Source organism: Drosophila mauritiana, chromosome 3R, assembly GCF_004382145.1.
Source record: "Drosophila mauritiana strain mau12 chromosome 3R, ASM438214v1, whole genome shotgun sequence".
NCBI lineage: Eukaryota > Metazoa > Arthropoda > Insecta > Diptera > Drosophilidae > Drosophila > Drosophila mauritiana.
In genome coordinates this window covers 9,420,703-9,448,502 of record NC_046670.1, presented here as the reverse complement: position 1 = coordinate 9,448,502, position 27,800 = coordinate 9,420,703, and the positions used below count along the sequence as shown (strand labels likewise).

The 27,800-nt window shown below is 44.9% G+C and overlaps 5 protein-coding genes across 6 annotated transcripts; 2 read left to right on the top strand and 3 right to left on the bottom strand.

The window, feature by feature from the left end:
- Positions 1-1,511: 1,511 nt before the first annotated feature.
- LOC117145558 (ubiquitin-conjugating enzyme E2 J2) lies at positions 1,512-3,746 on the bottom strand. The gene is made up of 4 exons (XM_033311261.1): positions 3,296-3,746; positions 2,800-3,234; positions 2,444-2,514; positions 1,512-2,383 (listed from the first exon to the last, which is right to left on the bottom strand). Exons 2-4 carry the CDS (start codon positions 3,098-3,100, stop codon positions 1,904-1,906), a joined length of 852 nt encoding a protein of 283 aa, XP_033167152.1. The 5' UTR covers positions 3,101-3,234; positions 3,296-3,746; the 3' UTR covers positions 1,512-1,903.
- A 1,053-nt stretch (positions 3,747-4,799) lies between these two features.
- On the top strand, positions 4,800-6,073 carry LOC117145559 (pyrroline-5-carboxylate reductase 3). The gene is made up of 3 exons (XM_033311262.1): positions 4,800-4,994; positions 5,185-5,850; positions 5,923-6,073. The coding sequence occupies exons 1-3, from the start codon at positions 4,916-4,918 to the stop codon at positions 5,997-5,999; spliced, it is 822 nt and encodes a 273-aa protein (XP_033167153.1). The 5' UTR covers positions 4,800-4,915; the 3' UTR covers positions 6,000-6,073.
- A 50-nt stretch (positions 6,074-6,123) lies between these two features.
- On the bottom strand, positions 6,124-9,120 carry LOC117145556 (nucleolar protein 14 homolog). The gene is made up of 3 exons (XM_033311258.1): positions 8,519-9,120; positions 6,513-8,463; positions 6,124-6,451 (listed from the first exon to the last, which is right to left on the bottom strand). Exons 1-3 carry the CDS (start codon positions 9,018-9,020, stop codon positions 6,346-6,348), a joined length of 2,559 nt encoding a protein of 852 aa, XP_033167149.1. The 5' UTR covers positions 9,021-9,120; the 3' UTR covers positions 6,124-6,345.
- Positions 9,121-9,631: 511 nt separating this feature from the next.
- Positions 9,632-14,275, top strand: LOC117145557 (splicing factor 1). Of its 2 annotated transcripts, XM_033311259.1 has the most exons (6): positions 9,632-9,958; positions 10,119-10,723; positions 10,798-10,932; positions 11,550-11,625; positions 12,617-12,769; positions 12,840-14,275. In XM_033311259.1, exons 1-6 carry the CDS (start codon positions 9,786-9,788, stop codon positions 14,041-14,043), a joined length of 2,346 nt encoding a protein of 781 aa, XP_033167150.1. In that variant the 5' UTR covers positions 9,632-9,785; the 3' UTR covers positions 14,044-14,275. The 2 variants fall into 2 exon arrangements, with proteins under 2 accessions (XP_033167150.1, XP_033167151.1); XM_033311260.1 differs by lacking the exons at positions 11,550-11,625; positions 12,840-14,275 and having other exon boundaries at positions 9,687-9,958; positions 12,617-12,758.
- Positions 14,276-14,464: 189 nt separating this feature from the next.
- On the bottom strand, positions 14,465-15,585 carry LOC117145561 (peroxiredoxin-2). The gene is made up of 4 exons (XM_033311263.1): positions 15,439-15,585; positions 15,266-15,332; positions 15,066-15,207; positions 14,465-15,009 (listed from the first exon to the last, which is right to left on the bottom strand). The coding sequence occupies exons 1-4, from the start codon at positions 15,469-15,471 to the stop codon at positions 14,547-14,549; spliced, it is 705 nt and encodes a 234-aa protein (XP_033167154.1). The 5' UTR covers positions 15,472-15,585; the 3' UTR covers positions 14,465-14,546.
- Between the last annotated feature and the right edge of the window lie 12,215 nt (positions 15,586-27,800).

Here is a 27,800-nt window from a genome sequence, read left to right as displayed (position 1 = left end):
CACATGTCCGCCAATGAGGCGTACTTAATGATTATGGCATTTGTTGTTTTTATTTATTTACATTTATTTATCTGACCGGCCGCCTTGGCCGTGGGCACTCGCTTTTGTTTTGGCCATTATTTTTATAGCCCAGTGGGCCGACTTCCCCTTGTGGCCATCGCATCGAATAGTCGTTGACCACTCCATTTGTGTTTTGTTTTCGGAAGCTTACTCGCGCATATTTATATTTGCTGTGGATAAGCCGCTTAGCCCGGGAGCATCGACATTTATTGCCGTCAACTAATGTCCTGCAGTTATTTGTTGGACATTTAAGCCTGGCACATTTTGGGGATTTCAGCTCGGCGGCGAACAATGAACTCCTTGGCGCTGCGACGCCAGTGACCCCTTTTCGGGAAAACTGAAGCTTATAAATGCCAAGAACAAATGAGCAAAAATTGCAACTTCCGCCCGAGCATCAAAAGGATAAGGCGGAAGTGCAGGAGACACTTCGGACTTGGACGCCAGTTGCCATCCTGGTGGGTACTCAAAATAAATTTCGAGCAAAAAGCTCAAGCGATTTCGAAATCCCCGCCCATCGGCAGCCCGCATAAAAATACTCGATGACAGGACCAGAAATGTCTTGGTTATGGGGTCTGTGGGTCTTGGACTCTTTAGCCATCCGGGATATCATTTAATGTTGTGTATCTTCTGGTGGTTTTCTCCCTCAGTGCAGCAGAAATTGGCTTAAACTGTTGCAAGTTCAGAAAACAAACAACCAAATTTGAAAAGTTGCGAGTGGCAGCCGCAGTCGAAAACTTTGCCATGCTGCCTGAACTTGAAATTTACGTTAGTTAAATTATCAACTTCAGCGTCTGGCCAAAAAAAGTTTCTGTGCAAAACAAAGTCGTCGCTGCGTCCTTTTATTTTAAAGGAGTTTGCCGCGTCTGCTGTGTAATCGGATTTTCTTTTCCTGAATTTTCTAAAAATTCTGGACTCTCTTCTCTATAAATCTGATATTGTTCAGCAAGAAAGTTTTTTATTTTCCTAGATAACTAGTAAGACGACTTTAAATCTATAAAGCGAATATATCCTATAAATATTTAAATTGATTTTAGATAGTTTTAAAAAATCGTAGCATTATTTCACTCTGTAGTTTTTACTTCGAGGACATAGATTGTGGTAACCATATCTCACTGTAACCAACGAACTTGGTCCGCAACGCCCACTTCCAGCAGTAATAAGCGTCATGTGTGTAATTTCGGCTTAAGATGGCCAACAATGTAAGCGGTTTAAATGTGAAACATTGTTGGCCACCCAGGCATCAGTTTATTGGATTTGGCCGTACTCAGCAAGTGTGAGGAAAAATTATAGTCGACTGCCAGCGGACTTTGCTTCACACTTAAGCCGCTTAGCCAGCGAAAAGCCAACTACAAATTACAACTTATTATACAAGTTGAATCAACCGACATCCAGGCAATTTGTGGCGGCTGAAAATGAAGATCCGTTTTATAAGCAGGAAATGCACACATAAATTGGTTAATTTGTACACGAGCTCATATGTTGCCGGACTTCTTTATTCATTTACAAACATATTTCTGGCATTATTCACGTTGCATTAAACTAGGCGTTAATAGTAATGAATACATAACAAAACAATTTTTAAATTTCACAAATCGAGTTTAGAATTGTGTTTCTAAATTTTGCTGCCGATAATTTTCAGACTAAGTCAGCAATCGTGGGAATCGTGGGGGGAATGGATGCCGGGTCTGGTGCGGTTGTTTTTGGATCAAGTGGGGTCTGTAAATACTTCTCAAGCGGTATAGAATCCACGAAGACTATTTTAAAGTAAACTAGATTAGATATGCACACGCATACGGATGTGTAACTATTTCTGTATATAAATATAGAGGCTGTGTTGGTAATTCTATTCCTGATTCAGGTTCTTGATCACGTAATTAACAATGAGGGCAAAAATTGCAAAGCAGATAATGATCACCAGGTTTGAATAGACGGACTGCCAGTTTAGATAGGAGTTCCGTGCACTATTCTGCACCGCCGCTCCTCCGCCGCTGGCCAAATCCGCCTGACCCGCCGCCCCGCCATCGATTGCGTCCGCTGCATTCAGTGGATTGGCCAAGCCGCCCGCCGCCAGATTGCCATCCGCAGATGCCAGGCTCGCTCCGTTGGCCAGTCCGTTGGAACGCTTTACTCCGTTTGCAGCGGATCCGTCCACTGCAGCTGCCGCCTGTGTTCTCTGCAGCCGCTGCTTGATCTCGTCGACCATCTCCGGAAACAGTTCACAGAAGTTGGTGTTGCGCAGGTTAAATGCTAGTGATTTTTGAGCAAAAATTTGCTTGTCATAGTTCGATGATTCGATGGATCCGAGTGTGGGTGTGCTCTCCAGCTGCGGAGGATTTAAGATTGGCTTACTCAAACGCATGAACATATATTCGTTATAACTCACCATGAAGCTCAGCAGTCCAGTGAGAATGGTGCCCACGCACCAGGTCGGGTTCCAAGTGTCCGGATGAAAATCTGAAAACCACGATAGTGAGGATAAGTTATATGTTTAGAACAATGGAATCTACACAGATTGCAGCTAGCATGTGCTACAGTAAAAACTATTTGAAAGGTCGCAAAAGACATATTTGAATGTCCATCGGCTTCGGTAAACATAACTATCTATTCAGGGTTCAAAGTATAATGGTTTGTAAGCCTGTAGTTACTAGCCTTTCTTTAAAGTGCCACAACTGTGGCAACCAATCCGCTTTATTTCTAGCTGTGTATTCGGACTCCTACGGATATGGAACTGACACATACCTGATATACTCAAACACAGTCTGGTGTTGGTCTTGAAACGACCGTTCGGCGTCAGCATGTAGATGGATGGCGGCTTGAAGGGGAACTCGCGCGGAAAAAGCAGGGTGCCGTGGTAGTAGCCGCCGTAGTAAGGCGAGTCCTCCGGCCCCTTGACGCAGTAGTGCCACTCGAGGATGTTGTTGGGCAGCGGCTCGGCGGTGATGTACGGCAGGGGATCCCGCTTGAGGCGCATATAGTCCTGCTTCATGCGCGACACAGCAGTGGGTTGCTTCCGGCCGCCGGACGCCGACGACGAGGACATGGTGTTGTTTTGGTTTTGCTAATTTTTAACGAACTTAATTACTACCGCCCGAGTTTGAAAACCTAAACGATGATCGAACGCGACTGGCCTACTGGCTTTTCTCTCAGTGTAGCAGATAAGATAGCGACGTGGCCCTGTGGAATAATTTGCAAATCAATTAGACTCGTATCTGGTCGCATAAATACCAATACGTACCGTCCTTCTCCTGAATTTCGAAGCTGTCGAAGGTTCTTGTTCGGTTTGTTTATCATGCGATGGATTTCAGTCTCGCCAGCTCGGTTGTTTATTGTTTGCTTTTCTAGTACTGGCAGCCAACCTCGGTAACAAGTGCGTTTTCTAATTGTTGTTGCTGCTGTTACTGCGCTTTTGTTGATTTTTTTAAATTGCACTGAAATTGAGTGAGAAAACAACGCACACATACACCCGCACACACACACACTCACACACGTGTGGGGGACAACTAGGGCTGGACTTTGGTGAGATTTGGTAGTGCCACGGGTTTACTCTGCTACAGTGGATGCCCCTAATTCGTATTAATCACTTGTGGGGTTACTTATTCGGATTCTGGAGCTGGCAATATCTTAATTTACTCTTTTATTTTGGCATGAGGAATTTAGTGGTACCGTGTGCAGAAATTAGTTTCATCTCCAATTTAGTGTTACCAGAGTCTATGTTGTCTTGCTCACCACGTGGTGAAGGAGGGAAACTTTGCTATATACGGTGAAAAAATTGGATTGAGTAGTTGGTGTATCCGCTAATTAACTGATATTTTCAAATCTATGCAATTCTTTGAAATCAGTGAATAAGAAAGATATATTAGACATTTGAGCTCGAAAGAGTTTTAGCCGATTTTCTCGACTATCTAATACCTTTACCGTTACTTAGCTTGTTTCAATGCGAGGTAAATTAAGATATGATAAAAACAAGAAAGGACTCTTCGAAAAGAGAGCATTTTTACGTATCTAGTATACCCTTTCAGTAACGGTATATCTCGGAATCCTTACGACAATATTTTAAGACATACAAAGTAAATACTTTACAAATAAACATGTGTATTTCGCCTCTACTGTTATCACGCTCTCATTGATAACGATCGTTATCTTTTAAAGTGCGGAATGTTTTTGAAACTCGGTAAGTAAACATTGCCAAACAGTACAGCTTGTTTTTATAGAAATGGAATCCAAGACACACGAAAGTGGATCAATGGACGATTACAGGGATTACAGGGCATCGGCATCTCGCATTAATTTGGACTTCGTCACGCCGATTAATGGGTGAATGTGTTGTGGATGACAGTTGTTCTAACTGATAAAGGCATACAACGGAGGGCAAAATATTAGCAATAGCGGAACTTGAACTGTAATATAAACTACATATTAAATTGATTGTTATATAAACTGAAATCATAACAGCTACACTTCAAATGATGGACTGTAATTTATGATTTTTAAAAATTGGGGTCTATCTTAAGTGGTTTTTAATGAATATTTTTATTCTAATATAATTCGATTGTAAAACATCACTATTAATAGTTTAATGTTTTCTTTATTTACAATGTGTGAAAAGTTCTTAGTATTTATTATTATTTTGCCCCGCTGTCGATTGGCCAACCCACACATAGAAACCTCAATGATAAGCTCAGATCGCTGGGTTTGTTATTCCCACAAAGCAGGGGATTCGGAGGGGGTTGGCCGGACAAGATTTCTTATCAATCCTCGCGTCTGTTTTTGGTCAACGCCGGCGGCGGGCGCACAGTTGCCGTTCCACCAGCAGAAAGTGCAGTACTCACTGTCCGCGTAATTAACCCATTGAATAATGTCGGCAATCGGAAAGATCGGATTCCTGGGAGGCGGAAACATGGCCAAGGCTTTGGCTAAAGGCTTCCTAGCCGCAGGTGAGAAAGTCTATAAGTCCACTACTAAAATAACTTTGTAGTCTGACATACTTTGTGCTAGACAAAAGATAAGACACATTTGGATATGCAATATATATATGTACTAACATCGTCTTATAATTAGATATAAAAGGTTAGGACGTTAAGGATTTCATCATCTAATAGAAAAATTTCCTATTTCATTTCCTAGGCCTGGCCAAACCCAATACCCTGATAGCCAGCGTGCATCCGGCAGATAAGCTCTCCCTGCAGTCCTTCCAATCCCTTGGAGTGGAAACAGTGGTCAATAATGCACCTGTTGTGCAGCAATCGGATGTGGTCTTCGTGTCCGTGAAACCCCAAGTGGTTCCCTCGGTTTTATCGGAGATTCAGCCACTGAGCTCGGGCAAACTATTCCTTTCCGTGGCCATGGGCATCACTTTGTCCTCCATCGAGTCCAGTTTATCTCCACAAGCTCGTGTCATCCGTGTGATGCCCAATCTGCCAGCTGTCGTGTGTTCCGGCTGTTCGGTTTTCGTTCGCGGATCCAAGGCCACCGATGCAGATGCGGAGATCACGCAGAAGCTGCTGCAATCCGTGGGCACTTGTGAGCCGGTGGATGAGTCCCAGTTGGATGTGGTTACTGCTCTGAGCGGAAGTGGACCGGCCTATGTGTTCGTGATGATTGAGGCCTTGGCGGATGGAGCCGTTCACATGGGCATGCCCAGGGATCTGGCCTATCGTCTGGCATCGCAAACAGTTCTGGGCGCTGGTCACATGGTGCGAGATAGTGGTATGCATCCCGGACAACTCAAGGATGGGGTCACAAGTCCGGCGGGATCGACAGCAGCGGCGCTTAGACAACTCGAGCTGTCAGGTAAGTTGGAATGATGACGCCGATGACGCACTCGCTTATCGCCGCCAATTCAACCTTTGATGTCGATTGCAGGTTTTCGGGCAGCGGTGTCTGGAGCGGTGGAACAGGCGACGCTGCGATGCCGGCAAATCTCGGGAAAGACGACGTAGGCACATAGGATTATCATATACATATACGTAGATTGGGGTGGGTAAATTTTGTTAATAAACTTATAGTAGTTAAAGAAAGTCGTTAAATGAATATATAGTTTCATCATGAAGAAGCCTGTTTATATTTTGGTAATGTATGTTGTTGCTATAGTCCTTTCAAAGAGCAATGATGAAATATTTCTTTTTAATCGACCCACCCTTGTGCTTAATGTGGGTTAGTAGCTTTGCATGACTATAAAAACTGTGAAGGCCGATTTCGTGATACTAAAATATAAGCAAAATGCTATATTCTTTACTCTCAGCTTAGTTTATAGTCTAGCTAAAAATAACTAATTCAAAGTCGAGCCTAGAACTTCTTCTTCTTTTTGGCCCGAGCCAGCTCATTGAGCTCGCCCTGTTGCACGGATGCCTCCTGGTAAATGCGCTTAACCTTCTCGTGGCGCTCCTTGTCACTGTGGATATAAAATGCAATAGATTAGAAAGGAGCGGTTGACTTGTAAATGAAACACAAACCTTTGCAGGGTCTGTTTGAGCCTAAGCGTCTGGACGAAGGCCGTATCTCTGCGTATTTCTCGAATGGCACCCTTCTTCTCGCGCTTGATCTTGTGCAGCAGCTTGGCCCGCTCTTCCTTGGCCTTGGACATCTTGGGACGCCGTTTGTCATCGTAAACCGCCTCGAATCGTGGTTCCAGCAACCTGAGAGCCTTGGGCTTCTTTTCCGCCGGAGCCAGAGGTTTCATTTTCTGCGCAGCCAGCTTCTCCGCCAGTTCGGTGGCTTCCTTGTGGTGCTGATGTACATGCTCGGGATACGAGTCCAGTGGAAGGCGGGAGAGTAGTCTCAGGAAGGGTTGAGCCAGGTAGCAGGCACCCACATGCTCTTCCACCAGCTGGAGAGCTTCCTTGATTAGGAGAAGGGAAGTGTCCAGTGCTCGAACTTTGAAGTCTGGAGTGATCGTCTGGGTGACCAAGTCCGCAGGCTGCAGCTTTTGTGGCTCCAACTTCGTGGATTCCGTGTTAGCTGGAAGTGCTAGGAGCTTGCTCAATGGACCATCCCGCTCAAATGGCGGCGTGATCTCCAACTGCTCCACATCCCTCTTGGGTATGGACATGTGTACAATGCCCTGCAGGAAATTGAATATGGCTGGAACCAGTCTCTTGGATTGGGACACAAACTCCAAGAGTACGGTGACCAGGAACAAGCCCATGGATATTTCCTGGCGCGTTCGCACTCGTGATCTGGACAGGACGTGTTGCATGAATATAAAGCAAGGGGTGACCACCGGATGGCGGAAATCGGAAGTCGAGTACAAGTTGGCCACTAGTTTGAAGTACACCAAAAAGTCCAGTGAAGGATACATCTTGTGATTTTTCCTGAACTCTCCGTACTTCTCTTTGATCACCTCCAGCAATGTATTGGACATGCGCTCGGGATTCAGTTGCGTTAATTCATATAAGTGAGGCATGAGCTTTGAGAGCAACTGGAAGTGTTCGCGAATGTCCTGCTCGCTGGCATCCTCAAACAAATCCTTTAGATATTGCAGCAGAAATGAGTACAACTTAACCACGTTCTCGCGGTTAACACCTTCCAGTTTGGGATGATTGCATTTTATGATCCTTTCGATAATGGTGGCTTTCTGGGCCGTAGCATGCTTGGAGAGAAGCTCTGTGAAGTCCTCGTATGTCTTGGGCATCTTGATGGTAAACGGAATACTGGTGTCCAAGGAGGCGGGTATTGTATCCGCAGACTTTTTCGCTTTCTTTTTGCTAGGCTTTGGAGCTTCTTCTGGCTCTGATTCACTTTCAGATTCCTTGAGATCGCTCAGATTGTCGACCTCTGAATCACTCTCCTCATCCGAGTCCTCCTCTTCCTCTTCTTCCCCCTCCTCGTCATCGTCGTCCTCATTTTCCTTTCCCTTCGCCTCGGCTTCCTTCTTTCCATTGAGATGCGTGCCCAGATTGCCGTCCAAATCGTAAGCGAGTGTATCATCTCCCTCGTCACCTTCACCAGCCAAGAAATAGCCATCATCCAGGTCATCAGCGGATCGGTGCTTGGGTTTGGCAATGGAGGCCTCTTCTTCCTCCTCGCCATCTGCTCGCATGCGGCGAAGCCGCTCGTTCTCGAGCTTCTCTAATCGAGCTGCCTCCTGCTTGGCCAGCTCGTCTGGATTGATTAGTTTATCCGCGACACTGCCACGAGGCTCGAAGATCATCTCCTTGAGCAGCTTATCGTAGGCATCTGGCGGTGGCTTGGCATCCTGCTCATCCTTCGTGGCCTTGGCGACCAGCGGCAGCAGAAGCTTATAGTTGGCATCCAGTTTCTCGGTGAGATCAAAGACTTCATCCTTCTCTTTAGCGATTTCGTTCTTTCTTCGTTTTTGCTCAACGATCATCTCATCGATGGCCGCCTGGCGATCCTGGGCAGAGTCTCCCTCTCCGCCAAAATGGGCAGCAGCAGTGAAGTCGGCTGGAAGGATTTAAGAGTTAGTTGTACGTTCTAAAGTACAAATTTTTGGGTATACCATCTAATGCCTCATCGTCTAGCTCCTCGTCGTCGGAGCGCTCGTCCCTGTACTGTTCGATCTCCTCCAGAGTCTGTCCCCTGTGCGTCAGTAGCTCGTCGTCGTTGAGGTTGAACTTCTCCGCTTTTTGGTTGGAGCGCACTTGGGACATCTTTTCGGCCAAGTAGCGGGCATTCATCACGGACTCGGTTAGCTGATCGCCACTCAAGTGTTTGCCAATTCGGTTATCCCTGAAGCGATTGGTCTTGTGCTTCACGGCGAACTGTTGACCCAAGGTCTGCGCTCGTTTCTGCAGGGCCTTGGCCCGCGACACGCCCGGCATTCCCCTGTCATGCTTGCAGATCCTCCCCAGAATCTTGAACTTCTCCTTGTTCACGTGCACATCGAAGGGATTGCCCCGCTTGCTGGACTGTGCCGTCGAGTTGTCGAAGGGATTGACCGACTTGCTTGTCTTTTTGGCGTAAACCGCATCTGCGCTGGCCTTCTTTCCTTTGGCGACCATTGTTTTATATCGCGTTTTACGGGTAAATTAAACCGAGTTCATGGAGCAAAACAAAACACCTCTCACACGTGCAACCCAATAACGGACTAGCGCGTTTATGAAATGCCGAAATCAGTGTTGGCTAATCCTGCAAACAGTCACGTCCAATGGTAATGGGAACAGTTTCAATTCGAGCTGTGACTACAAATTAATCATAATTTCTTGTATAAGAATGTAATTTTTCCGTGTCAATGTAAATGTTAATCCTACAGGAGCATTTCAACATTACACAATTAAAGTCTTTGTTTTGGTAGGTACTTCGAAAAACTATATCATATAACCAAACGGAACATAGACATGTATTATTTTACACATGTAACATTAACAATTTTAAGGGTAGATCAAGAGCACGATGCTTTAATTTGAAAATTTCGTAATCGAATCAAGTTGTACATTTTTGAGTGGGTGACTGAATTAGTTGTTATATTGCTATCACATTTTATTTATAATAGCTAAAACGTTAAATCGATATATATAAGATTTCGTGGAATTCCTTGATACCTTATCCGCTGAAATGTAACAGTTACCGCTGGTCATCACTAATGGCATGCCTTTTCCAGCACTGAACCACGTCGCCATTTTCGTTTCGTTCCTTGCCACAAAAATTTTCACACGCAACGCCGCATACTGAAAAATTGGTTTTTACTTATAAAGCGTGTTCGGAGCTTTTATAACTTTGCGTGGCTACAGTCAGTCAGTTCTTGGTGTGAAGGTGGTGAAGAAAGCATGAGCGCCACGCCGCCGGACCTACTTTCGTTGTCGGCGTCTCGAGAAGTCTCGGCCGCAGTCGCCGCCTCTGCCAACGGAGGCAGCGGCAGAAACGCTGATAAGGAGCGCTCACGTTCCAGAGATCGTGGGCGAGACAAGGACAAGGATCGGGACAAGGACAGGAAGAAGAGGTGCGTGCGTTGTAGGCGGAACGATTTTGTACCCCTATCTTTTTAGCTTTTTACACCCTCTTCCGGTGTACACATTTTTCTACAATGTGCTTTTATAAGAGCAGGACTTCTATTAATGCATACTTATTTGGCACATAACAACCTCTTCTCAACTTTGCAGGGACAAAGACAGCAGGGACCGCGACAGTCGCCGGCGGGACGATCGCGGCGACCGAGATCGTGACCGGGAACGCGACAGGGATTCCCGTTCGCACCGCAGCAAGTCTCGCAATTATGACGACGGAGACAGACGAAGAAAGCGATCGCGCAGCAGGGATCGTGACCGCAAGCGGGACAGAGATCGCGACTCCCGCTCCAGGCGCAGTAGCTCGCGGGGTGGACGTGATGATTATGACCGGAGTCGTCGACGCCGCTCACGCAGTCGCAGCTACGAGCGTCGACGCAATGATCGAGGTGGTCAGAGAGATCAACGAGACCAGCCTTCGCAAAGGAGCAGCCGAGAACGCACACATGTGAACCCCTTCGACACATCCAACAGTCGAAACTCATTGAATCAGGATCACGACCAACCCAGAATCCCGTCGCTCTTCGACCGACAGCAGGGATTGGAAACCATCAGGGAGGAAGGACGTGAGCAGCGCTTTGACCTTACCCAGACCATCCAGGAGCTAATGGGCAATGCTGGAGGCAACAAGGGATTCGCCTCGTTCTTTAATAACCAGAACAGCAACGACTCCACCAGCAATGGAGCATTCGATAACTCAGGTTGGTATTAGAATACTGCAGAAATGTATATCCTTAGGCATGCACATTTTATTGATTCTTGTCTCCTTATTTAGCGGACAGCGCTGCGGAGCGAAAGAGGAAGCGCAAATCTCGCTGGGGCGGCAGTGAAAACGACAAGACCTTCATTCCTGGAATGCCCACAATTCTGCCCTCCACCCTGGACCCAGCACAGCAGGAGGCCTACCTAGGTAATACTATGCCCCAAATCTTTGCTGATCCCGCAACTAAGTTAGCCCTTAAGCACTTCAACTAGTTCTAAGTTTAATGACAAACTATTAAGGATGAATACAGAGAGAAAGTCACACTTCAGAATCAGACGCTGGGGACGTGCAGCTGCCGCAGATATCGTAAACCAAACTTAAATCTGAAATCAACAACAAACGGCATTGAGCATCATATAATAATCTCTCGTTCTCTTTTTGAAGGGATTCCGGCGTGGCACACAAACGTTACGAAACGATACGACATGAGTTGCATTCCAAATCCAATTCGCAAACAGAGCATTAATATGGCTGTTAAGCTTTTATTTATTTTTGCAGAGGTTAATGCGCATTTAAACTAATCAAATTAAACCCCCACTTATTTAATTAATTAATTAACTCAATTGTAACGCTCACAGCATTTTCAGTTAGTTTAGGAGCGGACACACTAAGCGATTCAAGTCTCAATAGCCTCAATATCACTTTACCCTCCCCCCATTTAATTGATATCTCTCCCATTCTCTAGAAAATCAACATGTGACGTTTACTAATGTCGAGGTTGCGCTCGATTTTCTTCCTTCTTTTCTAACGCCTTCTAATTGCAGTTCAATTTCAAATCGAGGAGATTAGCCGCAAGCTGCGAACCGGCGACCTGGGCATCACGCAAAATACGGAAGAAAGGTTTGATACAGTTCTCTCTACCCCACTGAGTCTCTCAATCTAAGGTCTCGTCCGTGTGAGGCCAATGAACGTTACCAGCCACCCACTGCAGCACTGCATCTACCCCGAAATGATGGATTCCGGTCCGGCAGGATGCGCCCATGAGTCCAACAGGTTTCATTGTGGCATGCCATTGATTTCCGGTTGCACATGTATCTCCTTTACCATTTAAGATCCGTTGAGTGGTGCATCACTCTCAATTCTGTTGTTAGTACAGTAAAAGTCGGTTCGTCTTCGATATTAATTTGATCTATAGAGTAGCTTAAAAATTTACTAGTAACCGATATTTACTGTATTTAACATCACATGAATTTAAAGTTTTTGTCCACTTCCGTGTAACGCCCTAACTAGTTAAACCAAAGTTAAACACTCGTGCTTGGAGTGAAAAAAAGGGAAAAGAGGCTGTCTGGAGGCAAAACGAATGATCTGAGTTTCGTAGCTAATTTGCTTATAAAAATAATTATTTTTAACTAATAACACTCTTCAAGGGTTTCTAGAGGCAGCGATCATGTCATTGATCGATTGAATGATACCATCCAAAGGGGCAACCAATAAGTAAGAGCCTGAGGATAACCGGAATAGATTCTACATCTTCATTAATGCCAATTCTTCTTTTCTTCCACTAAGCGTCCCGGTAGTTCGGGTTTCTCGCAAAGAAACTCAGGGTGCGGCAGTAACAGAAACGAAATAGATACAGCTACCGAATCGAACGAATTAATCAAAATTCTTCTTTTCTTAATTCCCCAGCAAATAATTATTTTCCGCTAATGCTAATGCTAATGAAAACTTGATTAATGAATTTGATTTGCAACTTACAGCATATTCGATTACAGTTACTAGTTAGTACGTACGTTAAGATCAATAAGTCTAGCGCCAATAGCATCCTGTCGCCTAGAAGCTCCAGATCAGTCTCACCAAAGTCGCCTCTTCCCTATGCTCCTCTCATCCACAGATCGCCCTCGCCGGAGCCCATTTATAGTTCTGATGGCAAGCGGTTGAACACCCGTGAGTTCCGCTACAGGAAGCGACTGGAAGAACAGCGTCATCAACTGATCGTCAAAATGCAGACGGTCAACCCGGAGTTCAAGCCGCCAGCGGATTACAAGTAAGTGCTGTTTACGGTTCGCCGATGGCAATGTTTCGGACCACGTCTAATTGAATTATTGTGTCTTCAGACCGCCAGTCACTCGTGTCAGCGACAAAGTGCTGATTCCACAGGAGCAGCACCCTGACATCAATTTTGTGGGCCTGCTCATCGGGCCGCGAGGCAACACGCTCAAGGCTATGGAGAAGGATACGGGCGCCAAGATCATAATTCGTGGCAAGGGATCTGTGAAGGAGGGCAAAGTGGGTCGAAAGGATGGCCAACCGTTGCCGGGCGAGGATGAGCCACTGCATGCTTTTATTACCGCCCCCAATCCAGAGGCGGTGCGCAAGGCAGTGGACAAAATCAAAGACGTCATCCGTCAGGGTATCGAAGTGCCCGAGGGTCATAATGATCTCCGTAGAATGCAGTTGCGAGAACTGGCTCAGCTGAATGGAACACTTCGAGAGAATGATATCCAACGCTGTACGTGCGGCTCAACGGACCACAAGTCCTGGCAATGTCCGGATAAGCCGATCATCACGAACACCATAGTGTGCACCTCATGTGGCGGTACCGGTCATTTGACCAAGGATTGCCGCAACAAGCGTCCAGGATCCGGAGTACCCGGCATGGCCTGCGAAGATTCCCAGGCTAAGATTGACGAGGAGTATATGAGTTTGATGGCCGAATTGGGAGAAGGACCACCACCGCCATCCGCTTCTGCTAAGACCGATCCGCCGGCCAGTAATGGACCGCAGTTGCACCGGGCCAGCTATAGCATTTTTGACAAAAAGCCCTCCCAGATGCAGGCCATCCAGTCGCCACCGAGCTCCTCGTCGCGAGATCACCAGCGCGACCTGGGCGGATGGGGAGCGGCGGCGCACGATCACGGCATGGGCATGGAGCACGGTATGGGATTGGACCAGCACGGTTTGGCAGCGATGGATCACGGCATGAGCCTTGGCATGGAGCACGCAATGGCGGCCTATGTGCCGGCACCGCCGGGCACCCAAGCTCCGCCTCCGATGCCGCCGCCGCTGATGCCGTGGATGAGCGCACCGCAGCCTCCGCCGCCGGCGACAGAACCGCTGAATCCACCTATACCGGGCACCTTGCCACCGCTAATCCCGCCGCCACCTGGCACCAGTGCCCCGCCCATGCCGCCGTGGGGTGGAGGCGCTTACAGTGGCTGGGGCGGCGGCTATGCGCCGCCTCCACCTCCGCCCTGCGCACCGCCGCCACCAGCCTTGAGCCTGTCGCAGCCGCCACCACCTCCACCGCCATCCGCTTGAGCATTTGGACTTCATAAGATCGATCCCGAGAACACTCAGCTGCTCCAACGATAGGGCTCGACCCTGTGAGACTGTCCCTGCAATCAATTATGAACGTAATTTTTATCCCAGACCACATATTCGCTTTCACCATAAAAGATAATCGAGTCAAACCTACAAAACTAATTTGTATTTACGATGCTTCAAATAAAGGACGGAATTAAATAGTTTTTAATTCGATAAAACCACTAAATTGGAGAGTTTTACTAGCAAGTAAGCATAGTAATTCATATGAGAAGCTGATTCTCACTAAAGAAATGCTTAATTCCCACATCTGTCTAAAATACAAAAATAAGATAGATTTATTAGGAATAATTTCCTTGGTAGACTTCTGCTAAATTATAGCGAAGAGTTTTTTGTTTTTAAATTGTTATACAGGAAATTCCAATCTTTATCCTCTTTATTCTGCGAGTCTTTTGGTGTAGTGAATGTTTTGGGTGTATAAGAAATAATCAGATGATCCTCTAGCCGTGCTTGCTGAAGTACTTCTTGGACTCCTCTACATCGGGCTTAATGGTAGCCGGATTCGACTTGGGATTCCAGTTGGCCGGGCAGACTTCTCCGTGCTGCTCGACGAACTGGAAGGCTTTGATCAGGCGCAGAACCTCGTCGACGGATCGGCCCACGGGCAGGTCATTGATGGAGTACTGGCGCAGGATGCCGTTGGGGTCGATGATGAAGGTGCCGCGCAGCGAGATGCCCTCCTTGTCCAGCAACACGTCGTAGTCGGCAGAGATCTTCTTGGTCAAATCGGAGAGGAGCGGGTACTTCAGCTGACCCACTCCGCCGTTCTTGCGGTCGACATTGCACCAGGTGAGATGGCTGAAGTGGGAGTCCACAGAAACGCCCAGAACCTCGGTATTGATGTCATGGAACTCCTTGATTCTCTCGCTAAATGCAACGATTTCAGTGGGGCAAACGAATGTGCTGCAAATGGGATTGCAGATGAGGAGATAGTTCAATGCAATGTTCAATTTACTCACAAGTCCAGTGGGTAGAAGAACAGCACCAAGTACTTTCCCCTGTAGTCTTCCAGTTTCACCTCCTGGAAGCTGTTGTCCACCACAGCCAGACCCTTGAAATCGGGAGCGGGATGCTGGACCCGGACTGCAGCAAGGGGAGCGGCTGGAAGGGATTAAGAAACATGTTTACGTGGGATTTAATGTTGGGGATCTTAACTCACTTTGATGCAGGAGGCGGGCGGCAATCTGTTTCTGCTGACTCAGGATGGCCTTGCCCATCAGCGGCACCTGAAATGCATAATATATAAGATTCAGCATTGGAACGCGGGTTCAGCCAATTACGTAATCGCTGCGGCATGTTTTCGAATAAATCTCGATCGTTCGACCAACTTACATTGCGAAACAGTGAGCGTGCTACGAAAGACATCTTGTTCTAATAGATAACGTTTTTACAAGGCTTATGTTAAGTCAGAATTCGACGGAAAGCCGGCAGAACTTTTCGTAAAAAAAGTGAAAACAAACTTGACAGCAGGGTGTAACCAGCTCTGATTAAAGCTCAAAATACACAGGATGCTGGCCACACAGTACTTGAGTTCGGCTATCGATAATTATGTGGCGCGAATTTCAATTTAATTTTTAAAAATGATTATCAATCATCTTAAATAACTTTAAAATTACCTTTATATAGGATCAGAGATGCTTATACATAAAAAAATGTGATGCTTAAAGAACTTCAAATTGATTTTCTTTTTTAGGTTTACATTAAAAGATGTTTTTTTTATAAATCGCCCTCTTAATCCTTGCAGAAGCACATGCCTTGGAGATCAGAGATAAGCACTTATCTTCCGATCACCTCTTCACATGTGCTCCTCTGATTATATTAGAAACCACCGCCCCATATCCCTCAGAAGTCCATCTTGTTGTCCTGCCGTGTCCTTTGTGCATTGTCCACTGTGGAATAAGGCCGGCGATGGATAATGGAAAGTGTAGCAAAATATTTACCACGTACTGCACACGCCGCACAATGGTAATGAGCCTCTTACCCGGCGAACCAACCAACTATTTGCACTACATGCGTTTTGTTCGCCGCTCGTTAATCCACTAAATGCCCGAAAGCGGCTCAGTTGCCCAGGCTTTGGATTCTCTCCCTTCTCGAGGAGGGTTTGGTTTTGTCTTTTCCCGGCTACAATGCCCGATCTAGATACTTTTGTATCCAGCTAGATGCCGCCGCGTTCGTCTTGGTTTGCCGAAACAATAACGATAGATACATGCGTGTCCTCAAATATTTTTGCATATTTGGCCTGAAGTTGGCAAAACATCTGACGGATTCCAAAACGCCCACACACCTCCCTCCTTGTCCGTTCACATTTCCATTTCCATTCCCGAATTCAAGCCCATATCCACCAATGGCGCTCGACTCTCTTGCTTTCCCGCAATTAGTCAATTCCCATGTTTGCAATTTCGCTCGCCTCCCCCATTTCGCACCCCCTGCCAGGGGTGGCGCCCTGCCACCCAACTACCACCCACTTACCACCCCGCTTTTTACAATTTTCGCTGCTTTTCATCTGTAATTTGGCGCAAATTACGCGCTCCAAGTGGCTACCAGCCCGCTCGCCCTTCTTCACATTCCCTTTAACCATTCCCGAAAAAAACACGGGAAAAAATAGTTATTAAAAGACTTAGCTATATAGTCAATATAATAACAGTTATATTGTAAAAAAATAAAAATACTTTTTAGACAAAACGAAACTATTTCTGAGATATAAAGTTCAAATTACCTAATATCTTCTGTAAGAATTTCCTTCTATTAATTTATACTATTCCTTTAATTTGATTTTTGCACTTGTACTAATATGTAGCACTTCTTTCTCTCAGTGTACCTGGTCGTTAACTTGTTTATGAGTTGGGGCCTCGGCACTGGGGTGGGCTCCGTTAAAAGGCAGCGCTAAGTAATTACGGGCAGATTGGCAAGGGGTTCCAAAAAGTGTGTGTTTGAGTGTGTGTGTGTGTGTATAGCAGGGATTTCCAGGAACTCCCCGAGCACGCTTAGCAAATCCATGGCCGTGCACTAATTCCCAGACAGTTGGACTACTTTTACCAATTAAAAGTGCACGTCGCTTTGTCTGCGAGGGTCCAGACCAGTTCGGATCCGGGATGCGTATCGCTATTTGTCCGATGGCCAGCCCGCCCGCAGGATTTGCGCAGATTTGCATAATTTAAACAAACACTTGAGCACTTGAGGCACAGTGCTCGTGTGCCGCTCGCGAAGGATCTGGCCAGGATGCGAAGATTCGGGGGATTCTCTGTAGGCGTTGCCGACATTCACACGCACCTCGCTGTCTCTTTTCCTTCTCGCTTTCGCTCTCTCTCTCGCACTTTCATTGTCAAACAGATGCCGTCATATTAGCACAAATCTGCTTAGGCCTTTGTTACCATCTCGAGTGCTGCTGGCCCAGATTGGCAGGATCTTGATTTGTGACAATTGTCACAATGCCGGGGCTTAGGATGCGACGAGGTGCCGAGTGCTCCTGTTCGGGGCAACGCGTAATCCTGATGCAAATCTGGATAATGTGATTCGTATCAGTCGCATCACCACTCCATATCCTACGCCATCTCCATCTCGCCTTGCAATTCGCCGCCCTGTCCCGATGTTCTTTTTTAACACTTTTGAGATTTTCGAAATTCGAGATGTTCGCCAGCTAATTAAGAAAGTGGCAAGGACAAAAAATCGCACAAAAGGCGTGAGAACTCTCTCTTCCGTTGGGGGAATCTTCGTCACACCTGCCCCTTCCATAAAAAAATACAATAGGATTCTCTATAGAGTGTCTTCAGTTTCGTTCCTACTTCGATATTTGATTCATATTGCCAATAGCCAGCATTTTTAATTAATAATTATTTAAAAAATTATTATAAATACTGGTATTTGTAATTGTATCTCTCTGTTAATCAGAGCATCTCCAGCCCAAGTATTTTCGGAACGACTTCTATAACATTATCCATTAAAATGGCGTTAAAATTACTGCCATTGATTTTTGCCATTATAGCCGCAGCAACTGCCGCAGAATCCATTCTCTTATTATTGCGCCAATTTGAATACATTTATAAAAAGATCTGGCTCGACCATTAATAATAATTGCTGTGGTTTAAATTTTAATGGCAATTGTTGGTAAACAAGCAGAAAAGTGGGCTGCACTCGTCTGCCAATGGAGACGACCCGTTTAATTTGTATTTATTGCAATGGAGAGTTATGCGCAATCGATGTGTGTGTCGCTTGCAAACAGCTAAAATGCATTTGCCACTTAAGCCGGGCGGTTATATCAAAAAGATATTCCACACGACAAATAAATATGATAAACATTTGATCAGCCCATTTTATCAGAGATCTCGACGTCCATACGAACGGACATATGGGAATTTTCAAGTCGGATTCAACTAGTCACCGTGAGCAATATATATTTAATATATAGTTTATATAAATATATAAATTCCTTCAAATTTTTTAACGATAATTACTGTTTGCATGAGGAGTATAGAAATCGTCCAAGGTTCAAATAATAGTAATATCAAATTACTCGTTTTCCAATAGAATTACAATTTAATTATTGATACATACATCCTAAGAATTTTCTTATTTTTAAAGAGGGGCGTAATCAAAGCACTAAAACTCCACTCATTTCCACCATTTTCCGTTACAAACGTTGGCTATTTTAATTTAATTTACATGTGAAAATTGTTTGTCTGGCCCTCCCAAACGCAAATAATCGCCCCATTCCTTCGACGACTTTTTTGATTTTCAAAGCAATCGCAACAATTCAATCACTTTGATGTTTGATGTTTTTAGCCCACAAAAAGAGCGCCTGCCCAGCCACGCCCACCCTACACCACCCACCGCCTCCACACAGAAGCGACCGTATGTAAACGCCCATTTCCAGACATTTAAGCGCCATAGTCGTCGCTTTTTAAACATCAATGCGATTGCATTTACCCCATCCGCCCTGCACCCATCCAGCGGCACATCCTTCTGCTTCGATCCCAACACCCTTGGCCCTCATCCATCCATCCATCCATCCATCCACCCATCCATACATCCAGCTATCCATCTATCCATCCTGCGGACAGGAGCTGCTGGCAACAACATGTAATTTCTTTAATGGTTTTTCCCTCAACCCCGTTCCCCTCACCGGGCCACAATTCAAAACGAGTGTGTCCGAAAATAAATGAAATCAAGTTTCAAATACATTAAGGTGTAAAAAAGAATAACACACGGGAAAACAATTGGAAAACTCGCAGGAAAAAAGGATAAAGTTAGCAAAAGTTAGCAATGCTTAATGAAGGGATATCAGGATAATGAAAAACAGTTTACAAGATGACAAGCAAATATTAATAAATAAATAAATATCTCTTAAGTGTTCTTAATGCCATAATTGTAGATTTCCACTTAAAATTATCTGTCCATTATAGGCTACTTATTGAATTAATTTTATGAATGTACTTAAAGTTAATATCTGTAAATACTTGATTAAGTAATTATATTTATCTGAACATAAACCGATATAACATTTATCACCACTACCGTGCAAAAAACACACGCTTATTATAATTGAAGTATATCAAGCCGTAAATGTTTACAATTTAATTACAACCCGGCTATTTCAGCCGTTTGCCGTGTTAGTGGGATCCTGGCATCCTGCGTTCCTCTTCCTGTGCTTGTGTTTGTGTGCCTAAACGCATTAAAACACTTCATTATGCCTAATCCTGTGTGACGTAACAAAAGCCAGACACGCACGCACTCTCAAGCTTCGCCCAAAAAAACCCTTCGACTTCCCGCCCGAACATATGCCACTCGACTACACTTGAGCAACTTTATTAACAGCTCAAGGATATGGGAAGGGGGTATACTTCGAGGACGAGGTCCTGGCAAGGGGTGAACGTGAGCCCAGTGAAACTAGCTTCCGGATCGGGGTTCTCGCTTTAATAGCAGCAGAGCTACATGTGACTATTTGCATGTGAGGCAAATAGCTGGAATCACGGGCTGTCAGAAACCATAAAGTGAGTAAATGCCTTGTTACAACTATTTATTTAGCCCAGCTGCACTGAGAGAAATTCTGGCACAATAAAATACATAAATTGAACTATGAATATATTTTAGGACTTATAAAAACAGCAGGCTTGGGAACTGAAAGTAAAATAATATGGAGTTGATCATCATAACCGCTTATTGTGTAATTATTTCAAGTTGCTGTTTACATTCTATAAATTTTCATTATGTTAGTAATTCTTTTGAGTGTATCCTGTATCCTTTGCACTCGGAGTGCGCGCACGTGACGTGAGGCTTTCAACCACTTGGATGTGCTCCTGTTTGCCCTTAATTTTACGCCTGATTACAAGTCGTGGCGGTCGTGGAGGTAGATGGTTGATAAAAATCTCACGGATCGGGTCCGCTACTAGGGTTCATTTTCATAAACATATTCATTTGATTTTATTCCTTTTGCGATCCTCGATGCCCTCGAAGTGAACAGCATTTGCTTGGCCAACAGGCAGCACGCCCCTAATTGCACTTTTCGCCGGGGAGACCCCGACTATCTGCGACTATATCTGGCTATAACCATCTGCAGCTAACTAAAGTTGAGCACATAATTGCTGGAATCTGGTCGAATCGCGGGCTCAGACTGGCGCCGGGCGACTCAGGAGCACCAAGTTGAGTCCCATTCCTTGACCATTTTAATTGCAGTAATAATTCCTTTGTGTAAGTGCCTGCGATGCAAATGTGGTTGGGCCAGGGAAGAGTAGGGAAACTGCGGGAAGCCCAGGGAAAATCGGAATGCGGAAAATGGAAGAGGGATGGGCAGGGAAGGGTGCAGTAGCGGCAGTAGCAATCGCGCATATCTTAAGCCGATCTAACGCCGTTATCCCAGGTATATCAGCGCTACTGTTTCTCGTTTGGTTGCCCGTTGCGTTGGCAACAAATTGGATTACAATTAAATTGCATTTACATGCAGCGCAGCGCCTTTGTTTGGACCGATCCGATCTCAATTAAAACCTGGCCATATTTTCTATATTTGATATGGAAACCCGGTGGCCTCCAGCTGCGCCCGGCTCGCCAGATTCGCCAGATAATTGATGCAGGGTGGCCATCGAGATTTGCTCGAACTGCATTCGTATGGGAAACAGGATCATTAGTACGCCTTTGCGTACTCAACAATAAATTCGCAATAAAGTGGCGATGTAAATATTTGGAGTTTCGAAGTGTTAGGGGTTGAATTATCATATCTTGTGGTAGTTATTTTAAAGATTAAAAATAAACGATACTGTTTTTGGTAGAAATATCGCTGACTTCATTTTTAATAACATAAAATAATGCTGCTTACATTACCTTTCCAATACTTTGTTGTATTTGTTGCATGTCCTTAAAATCCTTTTCTGTCACATATATTTTTTCAATGGTCCCATGGTAATCTAATTAGCCTGTATTTTGGTGCTCTATTGGTTTACATCTGCGGTTCAAGCCCAAAGTTTAGCCGGAATCCTTGGGGGAATGAGATTTCGCCTGAAATTGAATTCTAGTTTAGGGCTCTCTTGTCTATCAGCTGTATTAACATAAGCCCGTCGATGCTCCTTGTCTAGTTCAATGGGAACGAGCTTTTTGGCTTCGAGTGTGGCATTGTGGCAATAACCCGGCGCAAATCCAGCCATAATGCATCATCATTAGCCAAGACGGCGAGCACTGCTGTTTGAGCCACCGCCCTTTGTGCCGCGATTGCGCTGGCTTTTAACATCGCCCCGAAAAATAATTGAATTGTTCTTCGTTATTTATTTTATTATTTTGCTTGTCTCTCATTATTGTTCAGGCCACTTTGGGCCAACCATACGCGCACAAAGCCACCGACATCACTATCACCCTCGGCCACCAGCTCCATTGTTTCTTGGGGCGAAGAGCGGTGAGGGGGAATCGAAGGGGATGTGGATGCGGACTTGGCCATGGAGGTGGCTCTATAGATGGGTAGCACTTTTGCGCCATCAAAACTGCGCGTCATAAAATACGCGAATTGCATTTGCCATTTACGATGTGATTCTCGTTTTATCTTTGTTCTTTTTTTGTGTGTGCTGCTGCCGTCTTGTGTTTGCTCTTCTGTGTTGTTTTGCTCCTTGGTTGGGGCTTTGTCTGATGCACTGAGAGAAACTGTGAGTAAGCTGGACAAAAAACTAATCATTTATTCTTACAACTGGAGTATCTTTATATCTATATACTCAAAACAGGTGTTTAAGTTGCTCTCAAAGTTAAAGTGCTATCATAATCTCTAACTTGTTATTGTTCTTTTGATTACCAAGTTTAGAGAGTGCCTCGTTTTTCTCAGTGCACCCAGGACTCCGTGCTGATTCCTTTGGGGATTTTGCGCACAAAGCAGTGCGAAATTGAATGTGGGATTTGGCAGAGAGATAGACGGGGGCGGCATCCCCTGCGTTGGGGTGTATGTACACATTTGCGTGGGGGAGGTAATTTTATTGCACTGCTTTTTATGATGTGGCGACAAATTGATATTTCGCTTTGACCACGGACCACAGTTGGAGTGAGTGGCAGAGAGGACTCACTGTGTTGTGGAGGGAGGGGAGTTCTTTGAGGGCCAATTGAGCTGCAAGACGGCGACCGCAGAGCGGGCAAGGACTGCTTGTTTTAGCCAGGACATGTGGAATCGCACACCGAGGGCGGTCCACCGCCCGCTGAGTTGGCCGCGTCTTATAAAATAATTAAGACTCAGCCTCCATTTGGCCCTTTTGTACGGTCGGCGGTTTGTCTGTTGTTCGAGTGGCTGTTGTGCGTGCGCATCCTAGCGAAATTAAGGACTTTAGCGCGATTTCCACGTATGTATGTTTGCCGACGCCTTTGTTTTGGCCGCCGACACAGGCTGGCTACCGTTAAATGTGAAACTTTTACTTTTCATTCACGATATGTCCATTCAGAGGGTTCCGCATTATGCTGTTTGTTCCTTGCGCTGAAATCAACTGTAAGTTAATCGCATTAATCCGCGATCGTCTTTCAAGTGGATCGGGGTCCTCGGCGATCCTTTTGCCGGCAAATTATTCAGTTGGGAAATCACAAAGGGTGCTGATCGCTAGAAACAAGGGTTCTTCCATTCACAGCGATCACCTACTGTCTAAAATTTGATAGGGTGAGCTGTCAGGCCATCTTGTTTTTATGCTAATTTGAGAGGAGTACGTTGCGTATGCGTGATATGTCCAGGGGAGGTGGTCATTCTAAACCATTTCCATAGTTCCCAATAATCCGTTAATGAAATGCTCATACTCACTGTGTTCCATGAGATATCCTCGCTGTATCTCAGCACAACTTGCTTTGTTCTTTTATTGCCCCCCCCCCCCACGCTGAACAAATTAAACCAATAATTTAGCTGTCAATTTCGCAACGCTGCGCTGGCCACATAGAGGTATCAAATTCATGGGCCAAAACCGTTGTTCCTTCTTGGCCATTGATTTTACCGGGGGATTGAGGATAGAGCCGGCGAAAGGACTCAGTTTACCCGACAATCGTAGCTGGCTCGTTGTATCCTTCGCTCGGCCACTCGAACTGTATCTTCCTCATCCACATCCACATCCCTATCCACATTTGGCCGGCATTTCGCATCTGTGGGGATGCTAACTGCAAGTTCCCCCACTACCGTCCCTTCGATCCGATTGCTGCTGCAAATTGGTAATTTTATACGGTTGGCGGTGCCTGTGTGCTCCGTGTTCGCCCTTCTCGATGGCGTTTGCTTGATTGTGAATAATACAAAATAATTGTTTAAAATTAAAACGTAAATGCTTTCAGCCATTGTGGACCGCACTTGCCGGATTAATTAGTAATTTGAGGCAGAGCCGGCGGGAAATTTCGTAATAAATTTCCATTTTATGCGCTACTTAGTTTGACTCTAACTGACTAGCTAATCATATAAATTGATAACATAATTATATCGGATATTAGCATCAGTTCACCATTTTGCATAGCCAAAAAATATATATTGTAGTTAAAGTAATTAAACGAGTTAAATGCTTTTATGGCAAGTTACTTGATATTGTTACCAATAAATTTACAAGCAACACAAAGAGAAATCTATTGTGCTTGTTTTTTTTTTTTTTTTGAGTATATTTTATTGTTTGAGATTTTAAAACGTACATTTTATCTGCCTTTGTTAAGCCGACAAATTTAATGCGAATTCCTAACCCTCTCGGTGCAACATTCTTATATTTATACGCTCCAGAAAGGCACTCAATCTGCAGGAGCAAAAAGGATATATGGCAGGGGAGTAGGAAGTGGGAATTTCGGTAACACACATAAGTAACGCACAAGGAAATCGGGACATAAACGGAAACGAAAACGAAAACTGTTCAACTGTTGAAATCATAAAATATTACCTTTCGCAATACAATTTATTTAAATCAAAGTCTAAAGCGTTATTTACGAGCACTGTGGGGTTGGATGGGTTGCTTTTCGGTGGAAATTGGGGGTGTGCGAGGGTGGATCGATGGGTTTTGGGGGGCTTGCGTGTGGTCCTTTATACATTCATTCCCGCCATTGTTTGCATTCTGAAAGAAGACAAAAGCCAAGCCCCCAAAAGCGAAGGAAAGCGCGTCACACAAATTTGGCTGACTAATAGCCGCAAATAGCCGAAACGATGATAATGATGTGATGGGTGGTCTGGTCAGCCCAACTTAGCTATGCCATGATACAAACATACATACATATTTATGGGGGTTTCTGCCCACGGATGGGAACTACAACTCCATTTGCTTTTAACCATTCCATTTCACGTTCTGCACGTTTATTGTTTTGCCATGCTTTCTGCCTATTATACAAAATGCTACAACAGACGGACGGACAAAAGCATTCTCCATTTGCCTAATGTGTTTGTGTGTGAGTTGGAAAATCGAAATTCGGAAAATTCCGAAATTGAAATGGAGTGTGTCTCGGGAATTTAGCAGGAATAATGTTAGTTTTTGTTCGACTACCTTCAATTGCCAAATTAATTGCAGTTAAGTCGAGCAAGCTAAGCCCAGCTTGCTTGCCCTCTCTTTCACTGCCCCTATTCCCCTCTCTTTCGCATTGCAAACTTTGCTGAGTGTCTGTCTGTCTGTGTGTTTGTGTGTGTGTGCATCCTAAAGTGGAGTCAATGAAAATTGCAACTCCCACTTTGCTCGTACGTCAATTAGACCTCCTTCTCAGCCACCCTCTCCTGTCATCTCCTTTCACTCACACATACACACACACAGACAGTGTGTGCCAGAGGCTCCTGTCTTTCTCCTTCTCTCTCTCGCTCTCTTTCTCCCGTTCTACCCATCTCTTTCCATTGCAGCTTTAGCTCTTTTATTGCAGTGCAATTTGTTGTAGAAATCGTTTTGTCCGACAGTTGAACAGTTTGTTATTTCTTTTAAATGTTCGCAAGCAAAGGAGCTTTTCCAAATTTTTGTGGCTTGCCTTGGCCAGCGGTCAGGCATTGAGATTAATGGGAGTTTCCCTCTCAGTTCGTCCTTTAAACTGCACAGGCAAAAGGATTTCCTACGATATGTACTTGAATTATAATAGATTCCTATAATTTTCTTCCAGTTTTCTTAAGCCCCCACATTTCTCTTAATTCTTCTAAAAATTCTATATAATGTACAACATACTTTTTAAAATAAATAATAATTTTTAGGTGATCCTTAAAAGTCTTAAAATACTATACTTTTCAGTGTAACCTTTAGTTAACCTCTTTGATGGCATTTCCAATTTTCCCAAATGAGCGCAATCAAATCCGAGCTGAAATTTCCTCGAGAACAGAGCGAAACACAAATGAAATCATCTGGAGGTGCTGAGTGAACGCAATTTCCATTTGTGAATTGAGATTGAAATGGAAATGGGGCAGCGCCTAAGTGTCACTATTTCTGAAACCGTCGAGGTGGCCGGAATTCTTCCAATTCCCCACTCCATTGTTCCCCGGAAAAGACCCATCCCCCATTGGATTTATTTTTTATACACCCCCAATCCCACTCTAAAGTCTTACACGAAAACGAATCAAAAACAAGCAATGCACAGAGGGAAATTACGGAAAAATGTGTTACGGACGCAGGTGATGGCTCCGCCAACACACACACACATACACATGCACAGCTCCTAGAAGGGAAAATGTGGAGGTGATGGGTGGCAGATGGGGGTGCTGGGCGGAGGGTGGCGCCTTGCCCTCAGCACATGGAGACGCACTTTGGCAAAAGCAATCTTCTAAACAGGATAAATGTAATTGCGCATGAATTTCTACGCATATTTCGGCGTCGCTGTCTGAGCTGCGAATGTTTGTTACCCATTTGTTTGGTTGTGTTTTTTATGCTCGCTTTTCCCGTCGCTGAAAAGCGTTCTCCGGCATTTCGAGGAGCTGTCACCCCATTGGCCCTCCGCTGGCCACGCCCCCAAAGAGAGTGCTCTCTCCGGTCTCGCCGTCTCTCTCTTTCGACGGGTAATTGACTCGCATAATGTTTGTTTTGTTTTGAGCAAATCGTTTGCAACACTCTTTGAATGCCTCGTGGTTGTCTCATAAAAAGCGAAAGCATTTAAAAATTCAATTTGCCCTCTCTCTCTTTCTCTCTCTCTCCCTCTCTCTTGCGCTCACCCGCTCTTTTTCTGCAAAGTTTGCAGAGCTCCTTCGCAAAAATGGCCGCCTGTTCGCTTTTCGGGGGAGGATTTCTCTTTGGGGAACGGAACGCTGTGGAATGAAACATGCTATAAGGTAGAAAGCTCAGGGAATCCAAATAAAACAAGAAACGGTAATGCGTTTTATTGCTATGAACGATACTAAACAAAACATAATTACTTGGGAATATGCTAACATATTTATAATTATTAAAATATAATGCAATAAAGTCAATATACTATATGTTGAAAATGTTCAATTTGATTTTTTAAGTATACGGCATTTCAACGTATTTTTTATAACTTCGTTTTCGATAAACGTTGCGCTCACCCTTTAGATCAGAAGCATAATAAATACTTTTCATTTTTTGGACATTTGATAATACCCAAAAACCTCTTTTACTTTTCCTTTGCATAATTTATAAGTTGTCTCTTAATTTTTTTTTAATATTTTAGCAACTCAATGATTTAACTATCTCACCGAAGCCCATTAGTTGGAACTTTTACCGCTCAATCTGCTAACCGCAAAGTTGCAATCGACTGGTGCATTTTCGGCAAACACTTTTCTGGTCGAAAAAGTTTGCATCTGGCTGGCTGGGAAATTTCAATGGCGCCACAGAGCAACACTTGACCCCTGTTAGGTGGCAATTGATTGATTTTATATTGGCATTTCAATAGACACCAGCCGAGCGAAGCGATTCGAGTCGAGCCGAGTGCGCCCCCACTTTAGACGCGTTCCAAATGCCAAGTGTTTCCCATTCGGGGGGAGGACAACCAAAGCGCACTCCACCAGCACCGCAGAGAAAAAATAGTAAAAGAGGAAAATGCGAAAAGTGTCTGTCGATGCGGTTGCAGTGCAATTGTCGAAATAAACGAAAAGAAATTCCGAACTGCAAATGGAATGGAAAAGAGCGGCCGAAAGGGTGGGCCACCAGGCGGTGAAAGAGAGGGACAGCGCGAGCGATAGAGAGAGAGTGGGACACACCCTCCCAGGAGGGGTAGCAAATACGCAAGTGTGTGTGTGAGTGCGGAAAACCATTTAGCGCAAAGACCAAAAGAACTTGCAGGGCTGCCAGCCAACCACCTCAGTCTCAGTTTCAGTTCCA